General features: G+C 31.4%; 2 protein-coding genes across 2 annotated transcripts; one reads left to right on the top strand and one right to left on the bottom strand.

Annotated features, from left to right (window-relative positions):
• Positions 1–840: 840 nt before the first annotated feature.
• LOC123302586 (tyrosine-protein phosphatase 69D) lies at positions 841–12,005 on the bottom strand. The gene is made up of 10 exons (XM_044885576.1): positions 11,719–12,005; positions 9,645–9,807; positions 8,196–9,171; positions 6,898–7,095; positions 4,854–6,830; positions 4,547–4,693; positions 4,104–4,391; positions 3,692–4,008; positions 3,328–3,463; positions 841–3,047 (listed from the first exon to the last, which is right to left on the bottom strand). The coding sequence occupies exons 1-10, from the start codon at positions 11,804–11,806 to the stop codon at positions 2,967–2,969; spliced, it is 4,371 nt and encodes a 1,456-aa protein (XP_044741511.1). The 5' UTR covers positions 11,807–12,005; the 3' UTR covers positions 841–2,966.
• A 2,001-nt stretch (positions 12,006–14,006) lies between these two features.
• Positions 14,007–17,388, top strand: LOC123302671 (polyadenylate-binding protein-interacting protein 2). Its single transcript, XM_044885713.1, has 3 exons — positions 14,007–14,175; positions 16,017–16,406; positions 17,164–17,388. The coding sequence occupies exons 2-3, from the start codon at positions 16,078–16,080 to the stop codon at positions 17,315–17,317; spliced, it is 483 nt and encodes a 160-aa protein (XP_044741648.1). The 5' UTR covers positions 14,007–14,175; positions 16,017–16,077; the 3' UTR covers positions 17,318–17,388.
• The last annotated feature ends 9,965 nt before the right edge of the window (positions 17,389–27,353 follow it).

The following is a 27,353-nucleotide window of genomic DNA, read 5'->3' on the forward strand; positions in this document are numbered from 1 at the left end:
CCAACGACAACAAATCGAATTTCAATTACGTTGTCTAAAAAAAAATTCCAATTTTGGGAATGTGGTATTTGTGATGAAATTAAAAAAAAAAAATGAATGCGTTATTCTTGATCGAAAATAAATATTTAATTCTTAAAAGTCGATTGTGCTCAACTTCAATATTCTCGTGAAATCGTTAATTTGATACTCAAAATTAATTCGCTTAGCGCCTATTTAACAATACAAAATTTTCTAAAGCCTCTTAAGCAAGAACATATATATTAAGGACGTAAAACTAGAGTGGAGAGGTTGGCAGGAAAAAAGGCCTTCATACTATGTACTGCGAATCAAGTCGTCTTTTGTTATCTTTTTCAATTGTTTTCAATGACTTAGACGGCCTGACGGCGCCTTAAATTCAGCCATGCACGCTTATAGCTCGGCATTGGAAATTTCATGTCCTTAATATATATTTTCTTGCTCTTAAGCCTCTCTTGTTAACCCTTCAGAAGACCACTTGAAAAATTTGTACCTTCACAAAATTCAAACTACATAATTAATAGCCGTGAGAGTTTTTTTCATCACTTCAATTAAGTCGGTAAAGAAAAAAACTTCACTTCGAATGGCTTCGTTATACTTCGCCTATCTCCGTAGAAAGACTGTTTTTTGAATGACTGATGACAAATAAATAAAATTTGGTAACTAATTATTATTATAATATATTTTATATGTGACCAGAACATTTAATAAGTAAATTGAATATACTATTCTTTCATTTGAATTGATGTACTTTCGCACGTAAACATATTATAAACAAAAATTGAAATTTGGCTCTTGGTGTTTCCACAAAAGCGTGAGATTTTCTCTCTGTGGTGGTACAAAATGTGACCAGTCTGACTGGTTCTCAAAATTAATTACCCCCTCCCCCCACTTTAAAATATACAATTTTTCTAAAGCCTCCCAATATCAAATCTTAAAAATATTAAAGGCCTGAAATATTAGGGACTATCCGATTTAGTTTCGACGAGAGTATTAAAACAAGCTAGAAGAAAATGAATGAAAAATGTCAAAAAGTAAAAAATAATTTAAATTAAAATCTAAAATTGAGATTTCAAAAAAAGACTCTTGTTAGTGACTACACCATTAGGTGACGAGGAACAAGGGAAAGGATATTAAGGAGAAAGGATTTTTGGGGTTCATACAAAAGGTTTTCTTCAGGAATGTAACTAAGTTTTCGTTGCGTCCTTTTTTTCAAGTTTTTTTTCTTTTTTTTTATATATATATACAAAATCCACAAAATTTAAAAAAAAAATCTATATATATAGAAATGAAACGTTTCGATATAAAAAGCAAAGTAGCTTGAAAAATTTACAGCTTGAGATTGTTTTTCCCCTAATATCACATGGTTATATAAATTGTAGCCTTACAAAAATTTTTCCACAAAAAGCTAAATATCAAATACAAATGCTAAAATTGCTTTTTATAAATTAATAAAAAAAAAAACGGATTTATTTTCCATACATTTTTTCTAAATACAAAATTGTAGCATGAAAAATTTTCTTGTATAAAACAAAAAATTGGGTTGCGTTCAAGTATTATGTAATCATGGTCAATAGATCCATCTTTTTATTGCTTTACCTCCGATCGGAGGGGTGAAATTGAGGTGGACAGTGTGCCTCTTAATTGCCAAGGTCTAAATTCAATCCCAACTGTCTAAAATAATGTGATGAATGAAATATAGTGGCTGCCATGGCAGATGCAACGCTCTCTAGCGATGTAAATACACTACTGCCATCCCCATAAACAAATTTTCCGGACCTTTATGCTCGAGAAAATTACCTGACTTTTTCTTTTTAAATTCTCTGACTGTATGTGAAATTCTTCCATTTTAAAATACAGAAATTTCTATTTGCGTCATATTCTGATTAAAAAACATTTACAAAAGTAAATCGAACTAGAAAAACGGGAATTTTGGGGGTTCAAATGATGCAGAAGATATTCATTCTGAGATATCGATGAAGACTTAGGAGTTTAGAAGTCAATTCTAGAATGTCAGAATATTTTTGAAGTTAAACTTCTTTAGGCGCGTTATGAAATATGAGAGTGAAATTTGATGATGCGCACGCACAAGGTTACACGAAAACTACATGTTGAAGTTAGTTACAATTTTTTAACACCATGAAGTTAGTCGATAATCGAAATGTCACACCCAATAGACAAGGATGACAGTGTCATCTATGAACCCAATAAATAAGATTATATAAACGAAGTAACAGTATCCCATCCGAATCAAAGAATGGCTACGACAAGCCCATCCTGATATCTTCAGATTTTCTAAGTTGACCCCCCCCCCCCTTAGGATCCTGAAGTTCCAGTGCAATAATTAAACAAACACTTTAGCAAAAACTTGAAATTCTTTGAAACATGAGTTGAAGAAAATTTTGTTTACATATTACTTGAACTCTTCCCATATTTTGTGTGTGAAAAACATATTTTTTCCATGGCAACAATAGCAATCCTTATTTTTCATTTTTTGTATTACAAAATATATTTTTCTTATTGCAAATCGGTGGCGATAAAATTGTGAAACACTTAAAAAATAATAAATTTTTTCCATAATGGATTTTCCAAATTGTCTAAGTCACCACCCATAATCATATCAAGGAGAACTTTTTATTTTAAAAATTATAAATAAAACAAAATGGCGGGCGATATGGATACAAAAGCAAATGAATCAAATATGAATGAATGATTATTTCAAAAATAAAAATAAAACAGAGTCGATTCTCGATTCTCTTCAATCTCCTTGATATTGATTTTGGAATTTTTTTTAATGAGTGTTTTTTTGAATAAAAAAAATCTTTGGCGTGAATTGTTTTTTTTTTTTTTTGATGAAAAATGATTATTTCTTGTACTTTTTACGTCACAATGACGTCACCGTGACATGTGTGATTGAGGTCATAATTATTAAAAAAGAATTAACAAGAAATTTATGTATCTGAGACTTCTTCACAAAGATGATGGAGATCGGCGTAATTTAATATGGCACGATACAAAAATTCATATTGAGCCTGAAATTCATAACAATTTTTAATTAATATTTAGCAAAACTGAGTGAACAGTCGAGAAAAACCCCCAAAACACTTGGATTTTATTTTATACCAAGTGGCCTGGCGAACTTAATCTTAATAAACCTGCAGCTTCAATTAATTAATAGCTATACTCAGTAGAGATGAAACGGATATCCGGTAACTATCCGACCCATACCGATAAATTGTCCACTGACATAATCGACCCGTAAGTGTTTTGAACGTTTTTTCCGACTCATCCTGTATTTGATAATATACTTACAAATGTGTTGATCATACAACTTCGTTGAGATCGTAATTTACGTGTCGTTGCAAAGATATCCACACGTTTTTCAATTCGAAGTTGCTGAATTAAAATACAAATATCCACAAACATTGAACTTCGATCAGATCCATAACTGGAAAGAAATGATTTGGGTAAAAATCATTGTCCAAGGTAAACCCCAAAAAGCATAAAAGACTAAACATAATTTCCCTGACTTTTATAATATTTCCCAATTTTCCCGTTTTGTAATCCAACCTAAGAAAAACGATCCAAAATAGACAGACAATTATTCTGTTTTAAATTTTAAAAAATTACCCAGAAACTGTTTACGGTTAAAGAAAATCGAAGGAGGAATACTTACCAACAATGAACAACCGTTGGAGGAGTATGACTTCCAAATGCAACAGTATTGCCTTCAAGTGCTTGTACTACTTGATCAGCGAGTTCAATTAAACCACGCGTTACTTCTGGTACTTCCCCTTCAACTGTAGGCCAGCCATGGTACTGTAATTGTGTGACCATAACAACTTCATCGACTTTACGATTGGTAACACTTAGTTCACGTCGTGTATAATACGGACAACTCTCTGATTGTATATATTTGACACGAATATGGTCATACGTCACTTCATCATCTGGCCAATATCTTGGACATTTTTTGGTATTATCACTACCTAACTGTAAAATAAATAAAAAACAAGTGAAAACATACAATTGACTGAATCAATTGTTCTATAAATAATACAGGGTGTAACAAATAAAAAATTACTTACATCTGACAGCATAACAATAATATTAACACCCTGTTCGAAGATCATTCTCCAAAAATCGGGTGTGGTTGATTCTAATGGATCTTGAGTGATAATAAACGATTCACTGTTATCGTAGCCTTCGATAAATGAAGCGTTTATGTACGTGGAATGTTCATGGCCTGGTATTGGTGTTAATATTACACGATTTCGATCGTATGGTATTACTAATTCACTACGATTTTTTGGTCGATTCTCTTCACCCGTACCCACTGAAAATGCTTTTCTATCTTCTAAAACTGATTTTAATTTCTAAAAAAAAAAAACAAAAAAAGTTAAAATATTTACATAAAGATTATTTTGCAGCGTGCCGTTGGATTTAGGAGAAAATTATGGGTCATGGGTCAAAATCTTCAAATTCACTCCAAAATCCAAGACTTTCAAAAAATAGGAAGCTCGATATGTACCTCATATTCCTCTTGCATTCCACTTTTATTATCCTTGTCACATTTTTTTAAATTTTTCACTATTGTTTTTAATTTATTTGCTGGCATTTCTGTGTCACCGTACTGTGCCATCTCCATTAACGCTCGATACACGAATATATATTGTTTCTAAAAATTAAAATCGTTATTAATTCAAGAACAACATTTTGTACCGGGTGTTCAATCTGTCTTATGTTACAAATTTTTGAATAAAATTATAACGCTATAATTTGTAACGCTTTTCATTGTACACCTGGTAAAAAAAGATCGAAAAAAAAGTAGAACTTACTAAGGATTGAACCAAAAAATTTCTTTGGTGTCGTAAATCACAAATTGTATTAAAAATAGTAACTTGCTGTTCCTCTTGAAGCTGTTGAAGTAACGAATCCAACGCAACTAATGTTCCAGTTCGTCCAACACCCGCACTACAATGCACCAAAACGGGACCACGTTCCAACGAATGTGCTTCATTCATACGTTTAATAAACTTCAAAATACCATGTGGATGTTCTGGTGCCATAAAATCTTTCCAAACCAAAAAATGATACTGTGTAACAGATCTTTCTTCCGTTCCTCGAATCACTTTTAGCTCACGTATAATATAATCCGAGTATCGTGACTCATTTATATGGTTCACATTTATATCCCCGAAACTTTTGGTTCCCTCTGTTTTATCTGGCCAATATTTAGCACATTTTGTTTTGCTATATTCCTCTAAATTCGTTAACATCATTATTAACTCTAATCGTTGTTCCCAAATCATACGCCAATAGTCGCATACCGTATTATCCATTGGTCCTTGGGCGCATATGAATTTTTTTCGTTCCTTGTACCCCAAAACAACATTTGCGTTAATATAATCGGATCCAGCGATACTGTCCACTTGAGATAATTTCACACGAGTTTGATCGTAAGCTTTAATATCTGGATAACGATTTTTATAAATATTTTCCCTGGCATCGGAAGCTCTAGTTGTACGATCGGGAAATCGATCTGGTAACTGTTCAAACTCTTGTTGAAAACCGTAATCAGAGTCTCTATGCCGTTCTACGTATGCGTCAAACAGGTCAGCTTTGGCAATTGGGGCCATATTAGGAGGATGTGATGAAACTAACTGATGCCGTCCTCGTAAACTTCGACATAATTGTCTAAATGAATTACGTAATGTTATCATTTCTGCCCCTTGAGCTCGTGCCACTTGTTTCGTATATTTATGTAAGATACAAATCGCTGGAATAAAAATGATTGCAATTAACAAGATCCCACAAATAATTTGGGTGACTAGACCCAATGGCTCTAAGCTTGTATCATTCAACGCTGAAATTGGAATAAAATCAGATGCGGGTCTCATTAAATCCATGTATGCTGTATATGTGGCCATTGTTTGTCGAGGCTCTGCCCCATGAACTATAATTTCTACAAATGCCGTGTAATTACTATTTTCGTCCAAAGGACCATCATACGGTAAAGTCGGATCTGCTTTATCAGCATTTGTTTCGATAAGTTTCGTAATATCGATTGTGCTACGTCGAATTCGATTATAAATTTGTCGTTTTCGTAATGAAAGTTTTGGATTTAGTGTGGCGTCTTCTAAGATACTTTCTGTTGAACTAAGAGTACTGGTTGAGGTAATTGAAGTTGTTTCTACGGGGGTTTCCGTCGAGGTAGTAGTCGTTGTTGAAGGTTTTGGCTTGTTTTTCGCTGGTTGTAAACCAACACATCGTACGCAATCGGTGTTTGAGGAATTAAGCCAAAGAGAATCACCCAAAAACACGTAGGTAAGTTGAACATCACTGGTAAACATTTCAGCCACATACGCGCCCCCACTACCATTCTGATGTACTTCGGCGTAAGATGAGATTGTCATATCATCTGGGGGAGGTAATTCGGCTAAAGTTTGTTGCGGTTTTAATCGTACCAAAAATACACGATAACAACAAATTGGTCCTGTATGTTCAGATATTTTCGGGATTGCTAACTTAAAAATGAATATCCCATTCTCTTCTAGTTTGGTCCAATAAAATTTCAGTAGGGTATCTTTGATTGGGACAGTCGGTGGCATTGTACAATTGACTGATATTTTTTCGCCATGTTTTTTGGGACGTGTTGTACCTGATATATCGACTGTGTAGTTTGTGTTTGGTGGTACTTGTTCAAAACGTGCAACGCGTGATTTTTCATCGACAGTTTTGATTTTAGGGCCATAAGTTTTACGATCTCGTACACCACGCTCATTTTTGAATTCCGATACGCCATTTAATTGAACCTAAAAATTAAAACGTAAATTTTGTATCTTCGATTTAAAAATAGTGAAATCCGTTCGATTTACTTACATTGTAGTGGACTATTTTGCCATTTGGTTTTTTGGGCGGTTCAAAAGTGACAAATAAGAAACTAGTTTGGCTAATATTATCAAATTTACATTGGACTTGAACATTTTCTGGTGGTCCGGCAGCTCCATCCATTGTTGTTCCATTCACAACTTGGGAATATAGACCACATTGCCCGGTATATTCGTTACAAGCACGAACCTGAAAATATAAAGTAAATTTTATTCAATATATCTCGGAAACTATTCGTTCTATGACCAAATAAGTTGTACTTTGGTGTTTTTCGAGGCAAAATTTTCTTAGACAATAGTTTAATCGGATTTATTCAACGATTAGGCGAGCAGTTTTCAAGATAACCCCAGAAATTGATCCAAGATATCGTTTTTCCAGAAACTATCCATCCAATCGTAAAATAAACCAGATTTTTGAATTTTTTGGGTAAAAATTACCTTATAAACTGAGTTTTATCAAATTTCGAAACAATAATTTTTTTGCGATTTTTTCTAAGGGGTACCCCTTAAGAAAATTTCAAAAAAATCGAATCAAATTTCTTGTTTCCGATTTCGACAAAACTCATTATATAAGGTAATTTTGACCCAAATAACTCAAAAATCAGGTTCATTTAACGATTGGGTGAACAGTTTTCAAGATAACTCCAGAAATTGATCCAAGATACCGTTTTTCTCAGAAACTATCCATCCAATCGTTAAATAAACCAAATTTTTGAATTTTTTGGGTAAAAATTACCTCATAAACTGAGTTTTATCAAATTCCAAAACAATAATTTTTTCGCGATTTTTTCGATTTTTTTTAAAGGGGTACCCCTTAAGAAAATTTCAAAAAAATCGAATCAAATTTTTTGTTTCCGATTTCGACAAAACTCATTTTATAAGGTAATTTTGACCCAAACAACTCAAAAATCAGGTTCATTTAACGATTGGGTCAACAGTTTTCAAGATAACTCCAGAAATTGATCCAAGATATCGTTTTTTTCCGAAACTATCCATCCAATCGTTAAATAACACAGATTTTTGAATTTTTTGGGTAAAAATTACCTTATAAACTGAGTTTGATCAAATTCCGAAACAATAATTTTTTCGCGATTTTTTCCAATCTGCACGTTTAGTTGATTTTGTTCGATATTGCGTAGAAAACGTGAAGAAATAATTTAAAATTATTTGACGGCACATTTATGGGCTCATTAATCATTTCTTGGAAGGGGAGGATATTCAAAAATATGTAAAACTATCCGCGAAATTACTTTCATTGATGTGCGATTTCTTGAAAATAATTAAACTTACCTTAAAAGTATACGTAGTTGCGGCTTCCAAATTTATGAAAAGATACAACGGCATACTTTGAGCAGTTTGTACAGCTTGTTTGTTCGTTGTAGAATTAGTAGCTTGTGCGACTAGCTCATAATATTGAACATGATCCGCTAATTCAGGCGGTGGTTGGGTCCAACCAATTGTTATCGAATTAAACGTCACACCATTCACGGAAATTTCCGGTACAAAATCTGGATTTGAATCTAACGTTCGTATCGATTGCGTAATTACAGGTAAACTCGCTCCCAGTGAATTAACAGCTTGTACACGAAATTTATATTCAGTGCCATTATTAAAACCTTTTAGTACATATGACTTGTTACCCCCGCCGATTTGTTCTTGATAAAATTGCCAGGCTTCTACACCATTTTCCATAAATTGTACATCATATCTTAAAATTGGATCGTTGCCATCGTTAACCGTCCAATTGATGAAAATCATATGCGCTCCAACAGCTTTCAGGAAATCGACTTGTAATTGTGGCTTATCCAAAACCAAAAGTGTGACACTGTCACTGAAAGTTCCACGAATAGCATCTTCCGCGATACAATGATACGTTCCATTATCGCTTCGATTAATACCCGCAACATTTAGGGTCATATTCACGTGAGTCTCATTTAAGCGTGTGCTATTCGTTAATGGTTTCAGATCTTCGTAGCTCGATGTATCGTTCTCTTTTATCCAATGGAAATTCTGTAATGGTAAACCCTTGAACACACAGTACAAGGTATCATGTCCGTCGATTTTTAAACGTACTGTATCCTTTTTTGCAACCACTTCACCAGGTATCGTTACATTTACGTAACTAGTTGCAATCGCTGGTTGTACGGATTGCAAAGAGATGGCGTTGCACGTATAATTTCCGGTATCTGTGAGTTCTGCATTTAAAATTGTTAGAATACTTTGCGAATATTCTTTACTGTCTGGTGGGGAATAAATTATTGAATATCTAGAAAAAAAATACAGTTGTTATTCGAAACTTGTGAAAAAATATAGGATACAGGGTGTTTGGAAAAATATACAAAACAAGTGAAGAAAATGTATAGACAGTATTGATTACTCAATCGTTCAGAAAAATAGTCACTCTTACACACAAAGTAATAAGAATGTGTTTCTTCTCACGGGTAAACAGTGATGTTAACGAAAAAATGTTTCAAACAAAAGTTGTTTATTTTTTTATAAGGAACATTTCTTACATATAAACTTTTGTTCTGTCTCTAACGGTTTACAAGATGGGTCCTACGAATCCAACACCCAATTGATCTTTATTGCTCATTTACGAACTTAAATTCACTTTTTACGTCCTGAGCACGCTATAAAAGCGGATATCTCTTTTCGTTTTTAAGTTATTGTGTTGACAGACAGAGGACAGACGAAAGGACCTCCGGAAATGGATTTTATGAACACATATACCAAACTTACTTTTCTTCGTCGGTGATGTTGAAATCTTGTAGAGTCCACCATATTTGGGAGGCATTTGGTTTTACGTAACATGTTATCGTAATATTATTATCAATTTTTGCTAAAATATTTGTGGTTACGTTCACTGTTGGATGAGACAGCGTCTCCAAATCTATGTTATTGGCTGCAAAATATCAAAAAAATAAAATGTATCAATTATTTAAAGCATATTCAGAAAAATAAAATAAACGATAGTAATCATTTTGGATGAAAAACATCCCAAGTCATCATTTTCATAACATACACTTAAAAGATTTTTTATTTTAGAAATAGGGTTATCGCAAATGGGTCCCTAGCACCTAAACCAAGGGCTTCTCTGTGCACCCCTTGATAAAAACTTTTCCGAAACGTCACCGGGTAAGATATGCTATTTTATGCAGATGAAGCTAGAGGATTCTTTCGAGGTCAGACAGCTTTTCCGCCGGGATCTCTCCCAAGATTGATGAGTCCAAGATTTCGGGAAACATAGATTATGTCAGTTTTATGGGTAACTCGTCGGTAGTCTTAAAAACTTAGAAATATTTTTTAAGAGTTACCTACCCGCTTTGCTAGAAAATTTCAACTTTAAAACAACAAAGATCACATTGTTATAGCCTTCACTTACCCCCCCCCCTTCTTGTTCACAATTTCTTTCTTTTTTTTTTAAGTATACCGTTTACCAGTCCCGCCAAAAACAGATTGTTAATTTTCTTGGCGCGGAAACCATAATCTTTTTCTAAAATAAAAGTATATTGTGTACCAGTCCCAACAAAATCAGTCGAACAGTTTCGGAGATTAGTCGAAACAAGCAGACAGATAGTGTAAACATGAAGGGAAAACCCACCGGAAAAAAACAAACCAACTAGACTCGTGGTTTATGTTGCAAATACGACCAAGTCAGTGGTTTACATTATGTAAACAACCATTCTGGGAAATTCAAGCTAAACAAAAGTTTGGTTTGCATAAAAACTGAAAAAATTATTCATAAAACTATGAAGTGCTCTAAAAAATGTTTACACTAAAGAAGTTTTAACGAGATGTATCAATGTTACTTTCAATTAGTCGTTCCTCAGATCAGTTTCAAGAAGAAACTATTCAGAATGTCCTGAAGAATCATTCTGGAAGACTTTGCACATGCAGCGGTCATATAAGAGCAAAAACAGCCATCGAAAAATTTCAGCAAACTCCTAGAAAATCTGCTCGATAACGACTACGCCATGGAATCTTTCGACGAAATTTCTTTTGAATTAGTGAAGGACCTGGGGCCTCAATTCCGTTAGCCCCGTCCTGAATCCGGCCCTGTTTATAGCATAATGCTGTAAATGATTTGGAAGCAGCCGTTGAAAATAAATGTTATCAAATACCAATTATTTTGATAAGGAAACAATTTATAATCTTTTTCATTTATTCACATTATTTTAAATTTTAATTTAAGTGTTACAGAAAGATATAAAAAAAGTATACACATTTTTTGAGACACCCTGTAATTCCATAAATTACAAACTGAAAATAGTCAGAAAAAATGTTTAAAAAACGCATTAACCTTTGAAATTTATTTATTTTAAAACCTAATGCTAATAAATATTTAAAAAAAAAATATCAACCCGGTGTTTTTACGTTATCGAAAAGGCAATATACCAGAATTTTAAGCTGAACCGTAAACAAAACCATTTATTTGAATAAAATGTATAAAAAAATGTTCCTAAAAATATATTTTAAAGCACAAAAAACTTTTCTTTTTTCTAAATATTCCGACCGGTGTTTTTCGTCACTCAAGAAACTATGTTCCAAGAATTTTAAGCTTACTTATGAGTCAAATAAAATATTAGTCATATAAAAATGAATAAAAAACATACTAATCTTTGGTTTAATTTGTTTAAAAAATCATTGTCAAGCTTAAAAAACTTAGAAAGTATGCTTACATCCAAAATTACTACTATCGAAATTTACACAAATGCCAAAATGAAACTTTAGGTTATGTAATTGTGGGAAAATAATAATGAATGAATTGAAAAATCAAAGTATAATGAAAATTGATGAAAATGTGAACACTTACCAATTTCATTGTTACATTGACCGGTATAAAAATTGATAAAAACTAATGAAAAAATATAAATAAAATAATGGGCTTGGCAAATGATCATGGCGTTTGCCGTATACTAAATTTTCATTGGGAAAATTTCGTATTGTTCTTGTTACATTATGTGATTAAAAGCACTGTTTTATAATAAACTTCTTACATCCAAATTATACAAACACATCACATTACATGCAAATCTTTGACATTGTTTTTATTGTTTTGTTGTTTTTTTTTTTTTTTTTTTGAAAGTTCAAAAAAATTTTGCTGTTTATCTTTCAGTCAAATTTTGACTGGCTATAGTACTCTTATTTTTCAAGTATTACAACTACATGCACAATATCTAATACCCTGATCTGTAGCATATTGTACACTGTACTACGTCTACGTATGAGATCATTGGTGTAGCATGGATGCTTTGTAACCTATTTTACAATCAAGTTATGTCGTATGTCGCTGTCGCTTGTCGTATGAAGCCACAATACACATGCCCATTAAATGAGAGATATAACAAGCAAATAACATGGTAGGGTATAGGGTTAATAATAATAATAATAATAATCCGAAAGGCAAGGTGTTTCCGGATAAGAAATGATTCTGCCGGAGACGTACAGAAAACCCAAAGTCCAGGGATTGATTGGTGCAAGGTTTCAGGTCCAAATATTCTTTACCTGACATCCTACAGGTTTCTGCGGGTCCAAATAACATATATGTGGTTATGCACAGCTCCTTGATTCGGTAAATTACCGAGTCTATTACTATGAGAATGACAGAGTAAAATGAAAGGTGCATTTTAGATAATCCCTCTCGTGGCAAAGAGTCCATTGCTTCATTTTCTATAGTCCCAGAGTGGCTTATAATTATGGAAAAACTTATTTTACAAAACATCAAAATTAGATTAATTTCACTATCTTCATAATTTTTGGTTTATCTTCCACTTTCCGAGAATTTTGGGGTGAACCTCCTATCAATACCTCCTATTTCATTCCATTGAAACGGTATTGAAATGTTCGATTGATGTGGTAATCAATAAAAATCCACGTTTTTGCTGTTTTTGACACGACGGTAAGCAAATATAACTTTCTTTGCTGAATCCTATCCACCATTTTTTCGAAATTATTGTAAATTCAAACATGCGTAAGAAAATAATGACAGTCGAAAACGACTTACGACATTAGTTGTAAAAGAGGCTTTATATCAAATATATATTTTCTAATGTTCATTTTATTAATGGTTTAATTAATTTTAATTATTTTAATTAACACATTTAATCAGGTTTGGACTAAGATATCTACGACCCCTTTACAATGTAAATCCCTGTATGCAGAGAAAAAAAATTATTGTCCCTTCATCATCGAGATACTTGAGGACTGTCCTCAAAACTTAAAGGAGACGTTAAAACTTTCTTTCTTCTCTGGCGGAATTTTGGTTACACCTCTTCAGATATCCCAAAATCAATAGACAAATTTTGACCCGAAACTTTATTAATTAGAGAACTATATCGAGATGATTGTGACTGGTATCGAGATAATACCAGTAAGGCAGAAAGTTTAGGGAATCGTAAGAAGAACCTAGTCTGCATAGCACTGGAATTATCACAGGAATTAACTATGCCTCTGATTTAGTTTCTTGAAATAATGATAGACCAATTTTGATAACTTCTACAGAAAATGTGACGTGGAAGAAAAAACGATAAACCATCTGTTTCTGGTGCCTCGCACTAGAAAATCGGTATTTTAAAATCTCAGGGCAAGGTTTTTTATATAATTTGGAATAAGCGGTGGAAATGCTTTAAAGAAAAGATTTAAAAAATGGTTAAAGGGCTTTTATTTCAAACAAGATAACACAATGGGTTTTAGATTGAGTATCGGCACCGTCGAACGAGTTCTTCAATCTTTCTATCTAATTATATTTCGCCATGTACCCAATTATATCCAGAAAAATATTTTACAATTTTTTTAAACAAAAACTACAATATTTTGCCTGAAGAGAATCTAAGAAGCTTTGAAAAAAAAATTTAAATAAAAAATGGAAGTATTTGGTGATGTTTTCAAAAAAGCTCAATGAAAAATGAATGAAAAACCAACCCTTTATATTTAAAACATGAATGATGATGACTTGTATTTATTATTTATAAAAAAAATAAAAATAAACGCTGCCACTGGTGTTAAAATCATGAATTAAAATATAAACAAACTAGAGGACTAGGGGACATGGGGGTATTGAATTGTACTGGCAAGGTGTAATATGTACTCTGTAATATTTATATATTGTACATGTACACACAACCTTTTAGCCCCGTCTGCGAACTAATTTCTACGCGTTTATCATTAAAACAGTGTTTAATTGATTTCAAAGTGATTTTATTTGAAAAAATTTCCAACTTTATTCATTTTTCTCAAAAAAACAACAAGAAAATTTGGTTACAAACATACGGTAAGTGAAATTTAGTCAATTTTCTTTTTTTTTTTTTAATAACAAAATGGTTGCCTTGTAGGTTAATATACTTTTTTAATTTTTTTTTTTGTTTTTTAAAATGGTGGCTTATTTTTTATTTTGCTTGATCTGTCATTGAAAATAACATTGAAATTATAAAATTTTATGCAATTTATGTAAATTTTTTTGAGAAATACGTTTATACGTATTTATATGGATGTGTGTTGTCGTTTTAGAGGCCATTTTTCATTGAAATTAAATTTTTATTACGCAAAAATTTTTTTTTTTTATTGTTTTAAAATATACGAGTTTTGTGTGTTTATCATTTTTTTTATTAGTTAAAGATTAAAATTTAATCTGTGCTCAGTTTTTCCTGAATATATATAAATAGAAGGAAAAAAAATTAAATTTTCAATATTTTTTCTTTGATTGTAAACAATATTAGTGACGTCAATCGTCTTTATTTACAAATTGAAGGTATTGTTAGATTAATTCGATGCGAACAGATTGTAGGTAACTGATTTTTTCTTTGATTGTGTGTATAGTGATTGTTTTTATCAGTCCAAGCAACCTTTTGTTCTCAAAATAATCAAAAAAATTTTTTGTAAACAATAAAAGTGCTATTTCTGGCAAGTCTAGGTATTGACTTAGTTAAATTGTTTTTTTATTCGAATGTTAAGAATATTCGATCAATTTAAACCAGTGTAGGTTATTCGACCACTAGAATGTTCTAGGTAGTTCATAACCAGTGGTTGGAGCTCATTTTATTATTTTTATCAGATCAAAAAATCTTTATTTGAGCAAGGTTAAATTTCAATGTTAAGAAAGTTATTCGGCCTCTAAAATTTTACAGTGATACCCTTGAATGCACGGGTATTCGAATAAAATATTTTTATTTATATTGCTTTTAGTGGCCGTACAACCTTAAACGTGAAAACATTTTGTTCATTATTAAAATTTAAACAACTTTTGTTCGAAACATACTGAAAATTTATTTAAAATAACAAGTGAAAACAAACAATTAAGTGAGTTATTTGTTGAAATATCTTGTATAAAAAATGTTGAATGTCACTGCTTGCATTATTTTTTAAAATAAATTAGAAAATTTTAAAAAACCAACCCATTTATGATCTCCTTTGGGAAGCCATTTATTCGGTTCTCGAAAATTTTCGAAAGTATTTTCTAGAAATTTTTGACGTTTTGCGAGAATATTTTACAAGGCCACTAGCTGAAGGTATTCAAAAATTTCCATCTCCCAATCTTTCATAGTTTTGGAAAAAATGGATACCAAAGTTTTGTTTTAATTTGCGCCTTTATGGGTAAACAGTGTTGTTTACAAAAAAATGTTTCAAACAAAAGTTGTTTCTTTTTATATAAGGAACATTTTTTACATTTAAACTTTTGTGCCATCTCTAACGATTTACAAGATGGATCCTACAAATCAAAGACCCAATTGACCTATTTTGCTCATTTACGCCTTGACTACGCTATAAAATTTTCTGCTTGATATCTTTTTTCGTTTTGGAGCTATCGTGTACACAGACAGTCGGACAGCCAACCGGAAATGGACGAATTAAGTGATTTTAAGGACATCTTTACCAAAAATTTGTTCGTGCATCCGAAAATGCAAGCGCTAAAAACTTCAGAACCCAATAAACTCCTCTATAGTCAACAAACTCAACCTAACCATTTCGTAATTACAACAATACTTCGAGTCTATAAAATTTTGGGTCTATTTTTTCCGATTACCTCCCTGGATTTAGATGCTAGGGACGGCTTTGCTATCTCTCGTATGTTTTCTTGTTTAATTTTTTTCAAATTTTGTGATTTATATGTTTTAGATAAAATCAGTGTACTTTTTGGATACTTGGATAAAATAAATTTTCCAAAATACTAAAGATAATGAAAATACCAACAAACACAATGCAATTATTCGACGAAATATCAACATACAGTGAATCGGTGCACACCACAAATGGTAACTATTATTCGGAGCCAGATGATCATCCAGTCTTAGATGGTGATTTCTCTGAATACATGTGGATGGAGAATGAGGAACAGTTCGATCGACAAGTGATGGCTGAGTTAGAGGAAGAGGAACTAATCGAACAGTGTATGGAAGCGATGTTAGAGGATGAATTACAGCAAAGTCATAATCAATCGTTGAACAGTACAAATTTACCATCCACACAAGGACAAAACGATTCATCAAGTTCTAACAACGAAGATGAGTAAGTATCCACTTCTTTTTGTATACATATTTTCCCTAAAAATATACACTTATAAAGTCCGAAGTACCTGGATGACCGAGCTTTGCTCTTTATTTTGTGAGTTAAAAAGACACAAATTTTATCATTAATAAAAGTACCGTTTAAAATGTCTTCACAAATACCAATTTGAATGTCCCGTTAATGCACTTTATTTCGTTAACTATTATAAACACCAATAGATGTCAGGCTAGGTAGGCTAGGTTAGCGTCAAGAATGTGTCTTTTAGGGATGCGTGTCTTTCGAATTTCTGTACAGTCTTTCCAAATCGAGCTAAAGGGATGAAAGTTGATATGCAAATTGGGTTAATGTTCAGGAAGTACGTTCTGATATTCAGGATTGGCTTTAGCACTGGCAGCGCCCTGGGATGTACCGGATAAATCCGTGTCCGGGCCTATAGACAATACAATTATCGAGCCTCATAGGCCGGGATGCGAACATCATCAGTCTTAGTTCGGAGGATGTGGCGCCCTTTAGTACAAATTTATTTTTCCTCCTTTGAGTCTTCATAAATCAACTTGGCGTGTTTTTTTTACTCGTGGCGCTGAAATCTTAGCGTTAAAATCCAATAACACCCCCTTTTTTTAGTTCGGGGGTTAAAAACTGGAAAATATATCCCATTTCAATAAAAATCAATTTTTAATTAGAAATGTATTTTAATTAATATTTCCCAAAATTATGAATGACTCAAAATTAATTACCAAAAAAAATTTTTTTTCAGTATTTTGTCATTATGCGACGCTTTGGACAAAGTAAGCACATCATATAGCGTAGATAAAAGCACTTTAAATCCACTAGCAGCTGAATTCGTACCAGGCAGTCGTGTAAACACACAACAATCTACTCATGTCACATCAGCATCGGCTGGTGTTTAGTTTGTCTATGTCCTACAATTAGCACTCCTACAGTTTAATATTATATATTAAAAAACAAACAAACAAACAAAACAACAAAGTGTATACACAGAGTATACACACAATTGAAAAAATGCTTCAATTTTATTAAAATATATTAAATATTTATATTTCAAAAGCACTTGTGAAATATGATACAAAAAAAAGCTCTTATTTATACAAAAAAGGTAACATTGTAAGCGAATTTGAGTCGCCTTTTTTTTTTTTAACTTTTTAAAGTGGAAGGGGAATCAATTTTAGTAAAATTAATCGGTTGAGATCAATATGGAAATATTCAGGAATTCTTTGATTTTGAAAAAATTTGAGGATTAAAAGACAATTAATCAGGCGTATTCGTACAGGGTGTGTGGAAGAATTTTCGATGGGCTCTTAAAAATATGATATTTTGGTCAAAATCGATTATAAAGAAATAATAAGGTGGAATTCATTTAAAAAAGGCCTTAAAGTCAACCTATGGGTATTCTAACTTGTTTTTTGACGATCGGACTTTCGTTTTTTCTTGGAAAAAGATGATTTTAATGTTCTATCCACCAAATGAGGCACAACATTTGCCAAAACCTTACCAATTCGACGTTAGAAGCGATGTTGCTATTATCGATTTTGATTTTATTTAAAAAAATCGGAAATTTCTATGAAGATTAAAAGATATTTTCGACTTAAAATTTGACCAAGGCATACTTTCTTGAAAATTTGTGCATACTTTTTCACGGGCGCCCTGTATTTGTCATATATTTTATTGAATTGATTTCGTTTCCAAGCTGTAACGTACCCTCAAATTTGTTTCCAATGTTACAAAGCTATATTTAAGAAAAAAAAAAAAAAAAAAATCTACTTAAAAATTTTCTCCTTTTATTGTGAAATAAACATTGTTGTGTCAAGAATTTCAATTTATAGACGCACATTTCTGTCTATATTTTCAAATTCTACCGCGCAATGTTTTTAGAATTCTGTGTTATATAAATTCTAGTTTAAAAAAACAAAAAAACACAAAAAAAAAAAAAACGGATTTCTAGGGTTTTAATTTTTTTCTCACTAACAATTTTTTTTTAAATTTCGTAAAACCAAAAAAAAATATAAAAAGATTTTTTTTCTGCTTACTAATTTGATTCAAACTAATTTTGTGTTCTCCGCTCGCGCGCCCCTCAATAATGATAACACGGCTGATAGCCATAAAAAAAAATATTGGACCGTAGATGACAAACATAGTACTTACCTCTCTCTCCTCCAGTGATAGTTATTAGGGGAATACAGTTAAACTTATTTCTTCCAAAAGTTTGTGGTCATATTGGATTCTACACACATTGTCTCTACTCAAGGTTGTATTTTTTTTAGAGATATTTTACTGTAATTAATTTTTAACGATTTTTTTTTTTTGCAAGTCTGTGGTAAATTTTTAAATATATTGTAGATATAAATCAGTGGCGTAAATAGATTTTTTTAGGGAATTTATCAAAATTATAGTTAAATTAGTGAATTTTGAACGTCTTAGATAAATTTTACTAATTAATGATAGTGATAATTTCTAACGTCTTTGTACAAATCAGTCCCAGAAACACATCAGTGTTAAAAATTACGCGTGTGTTAACCCTTCAGATCGATCGTCTTTCGTATCACAATCATTTATTTTAGTTTAACAGATGGCAATACTTGAACTTATCATTTATCAGATAACTGAGAGATGTAGCTCCGCCAACTGGCGATAATAATTCGTACTATTTAAAACAGGATGCTGATTTGTTTTGAGTAGTTTCAGTTTAGATTTAGACTACCAGGTTACTTACCATGGCGGTTTGAAATTTCGGAAATAGCCGAAGTATAACGAAACTATCTGAATTGCGTGTTTTTGTTTTACCGACTTTACTGAAGTGATGAGAAATACTCTCATGATTGTTATATTTAAAAAATTTTCTCCACTTTACTGTAAAGCATGAAATGAAAGGTTAAAATTGTTTGAGAGAACCTGTGTCCATTCTGAAGGGCTAACACGACGTTAATAAATTAATGCCCCTTTGACTTTATTGAGAGATGAGAATTTGTGTAGGAAAATTTTAGTCTAAATTTTACATTATATAACGCCGCTGGTACAAAATGTATTTAAACTGTTTAGTACTTAAGACAAGAAGGCGCCATATTGTTTTATTATTTTATGGAATAGTTTTCCAAAAAACAACTGATCCATTGTTCCTAACTAATATGGCTTCAAAGTGGTACAACTTAAAAGAAAACAAGCTTTATTAATTTTTTTTCGTTTTTTTCAATGTATTTCGTATTGTGCAATACATTTTTGTCGATATTATTCCTTTCTTATTCCTTCAGAACCGTTCATTTCTTTCTACTCCCCGCCCATTATTTTGTAATACAATGTGTGTAAGAAGTTAAAAATAGTTCGTTAAAACATCAGCCAGGTTCCGTGGGTGATCAACCGGGGACCGTGGGTGATGTTTTGTCAGACTGTTAACCGAAATGTTAAAAATAAGAACCCATTACGCAACGAAAACTTATTAATTACAATTGTTTTGGGTAGCACTGATTTTTAAATGTGCCACTGCTTCGAAGTTTTTTTTTAAATGAATGTTTTTATACGATTTTTGTATTGGTCGAATAAGAATTGTAATTAATGAAATAAAAATTTCCATTATTGCTCGAAATTTTCGAATATGTTTCTTATAATCGGGAAATACACAAAGTTATGTTCCGATTGCAAGAAACGTCAATTAAGGTTATTCAAATACTCATCTGTTTTCGAGGATTGACTTACCGATAACAACATTAATGCAAAATTTACGGGCAAAAAAATGGATTCGATTAATTACGAAACAAAGAAGTAATATCACTTCCTCTCCATGATCTCTCCTTATGAACATTTCTTCCTCAATTCGATATGTATGTTATTTATGATCTCGAATAAAGATCGATTCACATTATTCCTCCAATCATTCGATACAAATAAGTTGAATCTGGTTTGTCAGTTATTTATTACCGTTGAATTGTAAACACGATTAGACAAACCAGAGGGGGACTTAGGGAACAATTCCGTCACTGATTGTGTTGGATCACTGGACTGTCAGTGATGAGTGTTGATGCCGTTGCTGGAATAATGTAAATCGATTATAATTGTTACATAATTTTAAAAAACAAAACACTAACACACTCTGTGAACAAATTGATAAATTAATTTATATATTAAAAATATGAAACAAATTATTATATAACTATATATAGATATATATATTTTTTTTTTACAAAAAAAGAAATGTGATATTTTAATCCTTTTATTTTTTTTCGGATTTTAAGGATCATTTTCACATTTAAATTTTGAAAAGAGCCGCTTTATTGTAATTGTGGGCAGTATTTAATAACTTTAAAAAAACAAAAATGAAATGTAATCCATCATTTTTGAATTTTTATTTTTTTTGTTGGATCGAAAAAAGTCTCGAATCTCATGCAAGATTGTGTAAATTGTTTAAATATCAGGTGGAATTTCAAAAAATTTGAGACTCTTTAAAATTGAAGTCTCTAGTGTTTGTAAGTTTTTTTATCGGCTGGATTTTAGAAAACTAGATAATAAAGTTTGGGAATTGTAACGACAGCAACTAAAAATGATAGACTAAACTAGAAATGATTTCGAAATGTCGAAGCTGTCTATTTTCTTAGATCTTTTTACCAATAACAGTTGAATATTTGAAAGCTCATCTTATTTGAAATTTCACTCAAAATGAGAAATTAATCGACTTTTATTCGAAAGATTGTAATTATTTTTTTAAAATTGTATATTTTTTAATTTTAATAATTGTATTATTATTTTTTTTTTGGAAAAGTTTGTATATTTCGCTTAGAAGAAAAAAAAGAAAATGTTTTTTGATAAATATTTTTTTTTTGATTGATCGATTAGTAAAATTAAAAATTTGATAACTACATGATTAGTTTGACATCAAACATGTTTAGATTTCAATGGTCTCTACTATAGTGTAAATGAATTCGAAATGAATTCGAAAAAAAAAGCAACAAAAATAAACAAAAAAGAATAAAAAAAAGTTTATTGTGAAATGAAATCAAATTTGTTTTCTTCTATTTATTCCTTCGAACAATATTTTCAACCCAAGTGGAGTATCAAATAAAAGAGCAGGACGTGTACATTACAAAACTGTAACTCCTGCGAGATATGGGGGGAATGGAGTGAAAGTTGGGATGAACGATCGAATATTTTCAAATATACCCAAGTGGGGTATCAAATAAAAGAGCATGACGTGTACATTACAAAACTGTAACCACGACGCAAGAGGATATGAGGGGGGATGGAAGTTGAGATGGACAATCGAATATTTTCAAATATACCCAAGTGGGGTATCAAATAAAAGAGCATGACGTGTACATTATAAAACTGTAACCACGACGCAGGCGTATATGTGGGGAGGGGGTGAAAGTTGGGATGAACGAACAAATATTTTCAAATATACCCAAGTCTTTTATCAAATAAAAGGGCATAATGTGTACATTAAAAAACAGCAAGTTACATGAAAGTCAATTCAGCCGTTTAAAAGTTGTGAACTCTTATCGAGGGTATGGACTAGGCCACAGCCTTCAAGAAATAGGTGTAAGTACTTCGTAAAATTATTGATTTCACGGATAAAAAAGCTTCACAATGCTCAAGTAACGTGGGCTGTTTTCAAAAACATGAGCGTTTCGCATCAAAATAATAAAATCGACGAAATTGTGAACAAAAGGAGGATAAGTGACAGTTATATGAAATGGATTTTCAAATTAAATAGTATACAAGTTTTCAATTGTGGGTCCAAATTCGATGATTTTTCACAGAGATACAACTGTTTGAAATTTTGGTTATATATTGTGTTAGAAAAATTTTCCTAACTTGGGTTGAGTATATTTTTGGTAAGTACACATTCATTTCTAATATTTCGATTAAAATAAAATAGTAATGGATCCATTTTGATTGTTTAGACTGGGATTTAGTATAAAATCAACTCTTACGTTTATTTCTGTTGGCCATTTCAAATTTGGAATAAAATTTGCCTCTGTTAACAAATAAAATGGATTTTTTTGAACATATTGACGTCATCAAAATCCAAAAATTTTAATTTTGCTCTATCACATCCAAATTATATCCAATTTTGATAAACAAGGTATGTAATCCTACTAAATTTGGGTCATACTTTTCAAATTTTTGGTCAGTTTTAACCTACCTTTAATAGTTTTCAAGATTATGGGACCCTGGTCCCAATATTGACCACAAATATGAGTGGTAGCGTAAAAGTAACATCAGAGATGAAAATCTTGACCTAAATTTAGTGGGTTTCAAAAAAAATTCTATTCCGATCGGATAAAATTTGCCTCTGCTAACAAAAAAACAATTTTTTGGATATAGTGACGTCATCAAAATCCAAAAATTTTAATTTTGCTCTATTACATCCAAATTATAACCAATTTTGATGAATAAAGTATGTAATCCTACTAAATTTGGGTCATTCTTTTCAAATTTTTGGTCAAATTTAACCTACCTTTAATAGGTTTCAAGATTATGGGACCCTGGTCCCAATATTGACCACAAATATGAGTGGTAGCGTAAAAATAACATCAGAGATGAAAAGCTTGACCCAAATTAAGTGGATTTCAAAAAAAATTACAGTCATATCGAATAAAATTTGTCTGTGTTATCAAAAAATCCATTTTTATACATAGTGACGTCATCAAAATCCAAAAATTTTAATTTTGCTCTATTACATCCAAATTATAACCAATTTTGATCAACAAAGTATGTAATCCTACTAAATTTGGGTCATACTTTTCAAATTTGTAATCAAATTTAACCTACCTATAATAGGTTTCCAGATTCATGTGGCCTGCTCTCGATGTTAACCTCAAAAATGAGTGGTAGCGAAAAACTAATAACAAAAATGATAATTTTTACTCAAATTTAGGGGGTTTCAAAAAAAATTCCACTCAGATCGAATAAAATTTACCTGTGTTATAAAAAAATTGATTTTTTGAACATTTCAATTTTTCAATTTGCTCAATTTATAATTGAACTCACTTTCTCATAAATAATTTTCTTTCTGCTTACCTACCAATTGCTTTATTTGATGATTCTAACGCAAATAAGGTTTTGAGTATTTGAGTTTGAAGATTAATGTAGGAATGTTGGGTAAAGTTGGGATATTGGGTAATTAAATAAATACAGCTTTACAGTATACAGTACGATCATTGTGTATTGCGTTAAAAAAACTTTGAACATTCACAAAAGTATAAATAAATAATTTAAAATAAAATATTTAGGTACTGACTTTTAATTTTCACTTACATTTCACATTGACATTGATATTTAACATTGTTGAGCATTCTATCAAATTTTATACATTACGTTTTCAACTGCATCGAGCGATTAGATTCCAGTCACTGTTATGTAACAGTGTTAGTAGGTTTTTTTTCTCACTAAAATCATCCTTCTCCGAGGACAAATGAAAACCCGGTTCATAAAAGACAAGCTGAAACATAAAAGAGTCGAGTTGAGGCGTATCCACTCTGACTGTTTGATGTTTTTTTGGAGTAGAATGAGTTTTAGAGAGATGCCAAATTAATTTCTTGCTCTTTTAATTATTTTTAGAGTTCTCTACATGAAGGTTATAAAGAAGGAGAACGATCGCTACGTGTTAAAGCATTAGCGCGTCTGTCCCTGAAAATTTGTAGAATTTATAGTTCATTTTTCAGCCACCAGCCGCGCTGTCATCAAGAAGTAGTATCTGCGAAGTTAGCTGTTTATGAATACAAGTAGATGAAGTTAGTTGCATAATGTACAAATTGATATTTCATTTCAAATTAGCGCACAACAGCCCGCTTTTATTGATACAACTTAGCGATCGCAGCGCCTCACTTATTTAATCCATATTTCGGGGACAATATTTTCTATAGCGATCGTTCTCCTTCTTATAACCTTCATGATAATAACCATAAAATTGTTCGGGTTTCTTTTGGTTTTGGTTCACGCATGCGCATTAAAAACGTAATGTACAATCAAAAATTATTATTGTAACAAAAATTTAAAATACTGCCGGTTTTTTTTTTTTTTAAATTTATTAAAAAAAGTGTTGATTGTTTTTCTACGAAGCTTCTAACATTTCTAGAAGCTTGTTTTTTTTGTTGTTGTGTAAGTAAAAATAATCAGTTGTGTAGAAGTGTTCGAAATACTGTTTGAAACATTTTTATATTATGGATACAAAATTTGTAAATTTTTCTACAGTACAATTAATATATATATATATATTTATATTTATATAAATCTCTAATTCAAGGATCTAGAATTTTAGCTTTTAAATTAATGATCTATTTTTACAAAGTACAAAAAAAAAGTTTAATTTAGAGTATAGTATAGTGGGGGTCACCTAAAAGTTATGTCACAGATTCTAGATGACCCATTTGGCCCAATTTTTAAATCTTATAAATATGAAAACACATTCAAAGATTACTTTGATCATCTACTCAAAGTGTAAATGAAAATGCTCATATTTTCTGTTCAGGGATTGGGGGGTGGTAATGTTTTAGAAAATACCATTCATAAATTCAATTTTCACTCGAGGTTTTTCGAGGGGTCAGGTGTGTGGTTTCAATTTGATTTATCAAACATGAAAAATCAATTTTGGTTTGTAAAATATACATTTTCTTTAATTCTGTATTTTCGTTTTTGGGTTCCGTACCTGAAGGGTCCGTTCAACCATTCGTCTGCCTGCCAGCGGAATGTATCTCATAAACTGCCATAGGTAGAAAAAGATGGCGAATTACAAAATGGCCGCCCTATAAATTTTAGAAGGAAGTTCCGATCAGGGTCAGTTCCTATAAGTAGAAGGTGTTCCGACGAAGTGAGACAGATAGCTCTCGTGCTGTATCTTCTAAGTGATTAAGCCTGTTCTGCGCATCTGCTACTTTTTAAGGTTATTTTAGAAAACTGTCAAGTTGACAAGCATGCGCATCGTGGAGGACAAAGAGAATAATATATTGTCGGCACCGTAATATAGGAGTATTACATATATGAGCATGTTTCTGCGAGGAAAAAGTCCTTGAACCATGCGTTGCTTCCCTGACAGGTCCTATAAGTCTAGGCTAGTTAAATTATATATTATTATAATTACAAATTTAATTTAACTACTCAGCGCTTCCATTCTTACTCGGTATACAATTTTCTTTGATTTCCCCTAAAATTCGAAATCTGCTCCAATTTATAGATCATTTAGTTTACTATAAATACGTATTTCGATCTACAATATAGTAATCATCAGAATGTTTCGAGTAAATATTCGGAAAAGATATCTTACAAAGAGCTAATTTTATGAATATGTCGTTACTCGTAAATATAATCGAGATTCTAATGGAACCCGAACTTTATAGGTAGTTTCAGCTTGTCTTTTGTCTACCGGGATTTTTTAATGATTTTTTAGTGAGAGTCACCAAATTAGGTCATTTCTTTTTAGAGAACAATTACTCTGGTTGCCAAAAAACGTCCATGGGTGTTGAATAACTAAAAACGGCTCTGATGGTAATATTGATCTAGGCCAGGAGGGCGCAAATTAGATGAAAATTTTATAGTATGAATTATATGGGAATATCAGTTATGAATGTGGCTATTTAAGAGTGGATATCTTTCTTTACTTACGTGACGTCAAAAAACAAACGATTGCATCATCAACACTGTCTATACATGGTATTTCAACAATTAAGTCAGTCAATTGTTTGTTTTCATTTATAGAAAATTTTTAATAAGGAGGCCATAGACATGCTTTATAACACACGAATTTGCGTTCGTAAGATCACTCGCGTTAGTTCGTAATAAAATACTTTATAGTGAACTTTGTGATCGGTGGCATGCCCAAAATATTGTGTCGCCATCTCTGATCTAGAAATTGGAGTAGTCGATTTGAATTTTTGAATGGTATTTTTGAAGGTATTTTTTTTTTTGTAAATTTTTTGTTATATTTTTTTTTATTAAATTGGTTTTTGACTTGACGTTGACTTAATAATACACAGTTCGGTAGATTATTACTACAATTTATTAAAATTTTTTTTTAATTTTAATTATTTAAATTAAACAACTATTTATTTATTATACAATCAAATTAATTTTCTATTACAAATTTTAATATAAAAATGTGCTTGGTTCGAGTTATTATTATTTATTAATCAATTATAATCTCGATACATACAAATTTGTGATTATTGGTTTATTTTTTTTTTCAAATTAGTTTTTTTATATCGCAATTTTTCCAATGAATGAGTGACACTTTTTACAAATAGTGGAAGCCACAGATACATTTTATTCAGATCTTTCTTTTTTCATGAGGTTAGATTTAATACGTCAGTCGCTGGGTTTAGATATTTTAAAAAATTTTCATAGTCAGATATTCGTTACGTACTTTTTTTTTAATTTTCACCGATTTTCAACAAATTTTATAGGTTCTTTTAATCCAAATTAAATTTTTTTTAAAGAATATTATAAACTAGCTGCCCCGACAGATTTTGTTCTGTCAATAGTTATTACCTTTAAATAAAAAAAAAAAAATTGACTCGACTGATGTTCGACCATTGGTTTCACGGGTGGCAGTCCGGTAATGTTACCACTGAGCCGCGAACCATCTTGAAACAGATAATTTTTTTAACATTAAGTATTAGATTATACTCAGAGTGAAAAGAAAAGTGTTGTTTTGACTAATTTCCTCGAAATTATCACGTTTTTTCTCTCCATAAGAACCTTCTTTGTAGCCGAAATAAGCCGAAATGGTCATGTCGTTCCCGATTTTTATTTATATTGAAAATTTGTACGTTTTTCTCGATAAAAGAACTTGGGCCTTAATGAAAATATGAACAAGAAAATTAGCCAAATTGGTCGAGCCGTTCTCGACTTTTGTGCTTAGCAACACATTTGGCGATTCATTTTTATTTATATAGATAATATAAAAAATATTTTGACTGGGTTGGGTTTCGAACTTAGATGTTT

The sequence above is a fragment of the Chrysoperla carnea genome, chromosome X, assembly GCF_905475395.1.
Source record: "Chrysoperla carnea chromosome X, inChrCarn1.1, whole genome shotgun sequence".
Lineage (NCBI taxonomy): Eukaryota > Metazoa > Arthropoda > Insecta > Neuroptera > Chrysopidae > Chrysoperla > Chrysoperla carnea.